Source organism: Tauraco erythrolophus, chromosome 6, assembly GCF_009769465.1.
Source record: "Tauraco erythrolophus isolate bTauEry1 chromosome 6, bTauEry1.pri, whole genome shotgun sequence".
In the NCBI taxonomy this organism is placed as follows: domain Eukaryota; kingdom Metazoa; phylum Chordata; class Aves; order Musophagiformes; family Musophagidae; genus Tauraco; species Tauraco erythrolophus.
The window spans coordinates 27662922-27665627 of NC_141470.1; the positions used below are offsets into that span (position 1 = coordinate 27662922).

General features: G+C 43.8%; 1 protein-coding gene across 1 annotated transcript; it reads right to left on the reverse strand.

The window, feature by feature from the left end:
• Positions 1–739: 739 nt before the first annotated feature.
• Positions 740–1693, reverse strand: LOC104379596 (olfactory receptor 5AR1). Its single transcript, XM_009986900.1, has one exon. It carries the CDS (start codon positions 1691–1693, stop codon positions 740–742), a length of 954 nt encoding a protein of 317 aa, XP_009985202.1.
• Between the last annotated feature and the right edge of the window lie 1013 nt (positions 1694–2706).

Sequence of the window (2706 nt, forward strand, 5' to 3'; positions counted from 1 at the left end):
AGACTCTTCCTGGCCGAAGTGAGAGACTGCTTATCACTGGTGACAAAACTCCACTCTGCTCCTAGGCAAAGGAGCGTGTCATTGTGGTGAATCCAGGCTGGTAGATGTCCACGGCAGGGACCCATCCAGGAAAGCAAGATGTCTGGGACAGGTGGTCTGCACACAATGCATATGAAGAGTGGGATGCACTATTTCCCATAAAAACTACCTTTGGACAAACCAGAGAAAATAGTACATCAGGTTTATTATACTAAAGCAAAATCTTAGGCAACTACTTAAAAAATCTGAAAACAGAGTTATGAAAGACATTGTCCCTCTCCAACATATGGTCTTTATTTAGCTTGTCCCCTTCTGCTCTGAGCTGCCTCTCTCAGGCCACAGAATTAAATATTGTCATAACATTGAGTAAATCCTCTTTGGTTAAAAGTATCAACCATGCATGTTCTAGAGTTGCTTATATGTTCATTTACTCCAAAAGTCTCACTGAAAATGTACGTGGTTTTAGAGTTGTCTGTCTTTCCTGCATCCCTTCCTTTTTTCAGACATTGTAATTACAAGTAATTTATTTTTCAAGGGACCCTAATATGGAATTAATTCATAATTCATACTTTATGGTGTTCATCATGAGGTAGTGCACATACATCTCATCAAACACATAGAAATGGACAGTGTCCTTCTATCAGGCATCAGCTTTATTTCTTCTGCTCACTCTGTTGTGACAGGTCATATCTGCTTTGGCTCAGTTAGAGCATGACCTGTGGGGATACATGCAGAAGAGGACCTTGTTCATAGCTCTTCTGAGGGTGCTTCTCACCTCCTTGTTCCTCAGGCTGTAGATGAAAGGATTGAGCATAGGAGTCACCCCGGTGTAGAAGATGGAAGCTGTTTTCCCTTGATCTTCTCCTTGTCTGGAAAAGGGACAGAAATACAAGAAAGCCGCAGAGCCGTAGAAGAGGGCAACAGCCATGAGGTGGGAGGTGCAGGTGGAGAAGGCTTTGTGCCTGCCCTTAGCAGAGCAGATGTTCCAGGTAGTGAGCAGGATGCAGGTGTAGGAGACAATGATGGCCAGGAGTGAGGTCGTTATGATGAAGCCAATACACGTGGCCATCATCACCTTGTTGAGCCAGGTGTCAGAGCACGAGAGTAGCAGGAGCGGTGGGATTTCACAGTAGAAATGATTGATAAGGTTTGGGCCGCAGAAAGAGAGTCGGAGGAGAGCACTGGTGTGCACGAGGGCATTCAGGCTTCCAGCAGCATAGGAGCCCACCACCAGCTGAACACAGACCCCATGGGACATGACAGCCAAGTAGCGCAGAGGCTCACAGATGGCCACGTAGCGATCATATGCCATGACAGCCAGAAGGATGGCTTCTGCGGTGCCGAATACTGCAAAGAAGAAAAATTGTGTGATGCAGCCATTGAAAGATATTATATTTCTCTCTGCAAGGAGGCCCGACAGGAGCTTTGGCATGATGGATGAAGAACAGCAAATGTCCAGGAAAGAGAGGTGGCCGAGGAAGAAGTACATGGGCATGTGAAGCTGAGAGTTTGTCTTGATAAGGACCATCATCCCCAGGTTCCCCACCAGCGTGGTGACGTAGACAAGTAAAAAAATCACAAAGAGCAGCTGCTGTGGGTCTGTGAAGCCCAAGAGGACGAACTCAGTCACCCTCGAGTGGTTCGCCCCAGCCATTCTCCTGGCACCAAGACAAAGACAGATAGGGAACAGGTGAAATATTTTCCCCCAGCTCACAGGAATATGTAGTGCCTGAGGCTAACGCAGAATTTGATGTTTCCTGTATGAATACACCCACTTATTTGGAGAAAAAAATACAATAGTTACCCTCAGTGGGCAGGCTGAAGATCCAAAGTAATATATTGAAAAATAATATATTGACAAAATAATAGCCAATAGATCACAATACGGGAAAAAATCTTAAAGCTTAAATCTTAAAAAGATCTGACTGGCACAATATGGAAAGAATTGGTTCTGCAAAAGATTTTGTAGATGATATCTTCTCATGAACATCCAAATTCTTTCCAATATGTGGGCATGTTTGGCAAGATTTCTTTCCCTTTGTTGGGGTGAATGTTCTTATTTAGTGGGAAGTAAATGCGATACTACTGTGCCTTAATTCGCTGCATTAACTAGTATTGCATTAAACAAATAACAGACCATGCTGGAGTGATTTTCTGACTCTGTAGAGATATATTTGGGTCAATTAAAATGAGACTAGCATACCTGATTGCAATTTCATGCATGTATAGCTTCAAGAGAAAACTACCCCCTTCTAATGTGAATTATACTTGCATGTCATCTTGCAGGTATCCATTCCCTTGCGCCTCCTGGGTCTGTTAATATCAGGAAATTTTATCCAAAATTTGAGTTAGAAATTAGGATTCTGACACACTGGGGTATGTGGTTTTTCCTTCAGGAGGGACCTGAATAACTTCAATATTGCTTCTTGGCAGGGCTGCTGCTTCTTCAGGGAGTGGACACACTGATTGAGGAAGCTCTACCCCGTCCAGTAAAAAATTGTCTCAAAATGTCACCTTCTCTCTAGTCAATGGTATCTCAAGACATTCTCAGAAAGATACTCACTGGTCCTTGAGCTGAAGTTAAAACACGAGCTCCGTCGGTCTTTCCGAAACCAGGTAGGTAACCATACGGCAGCCTCTGATGTGGCTGGAAGATTTAAGTTTTAT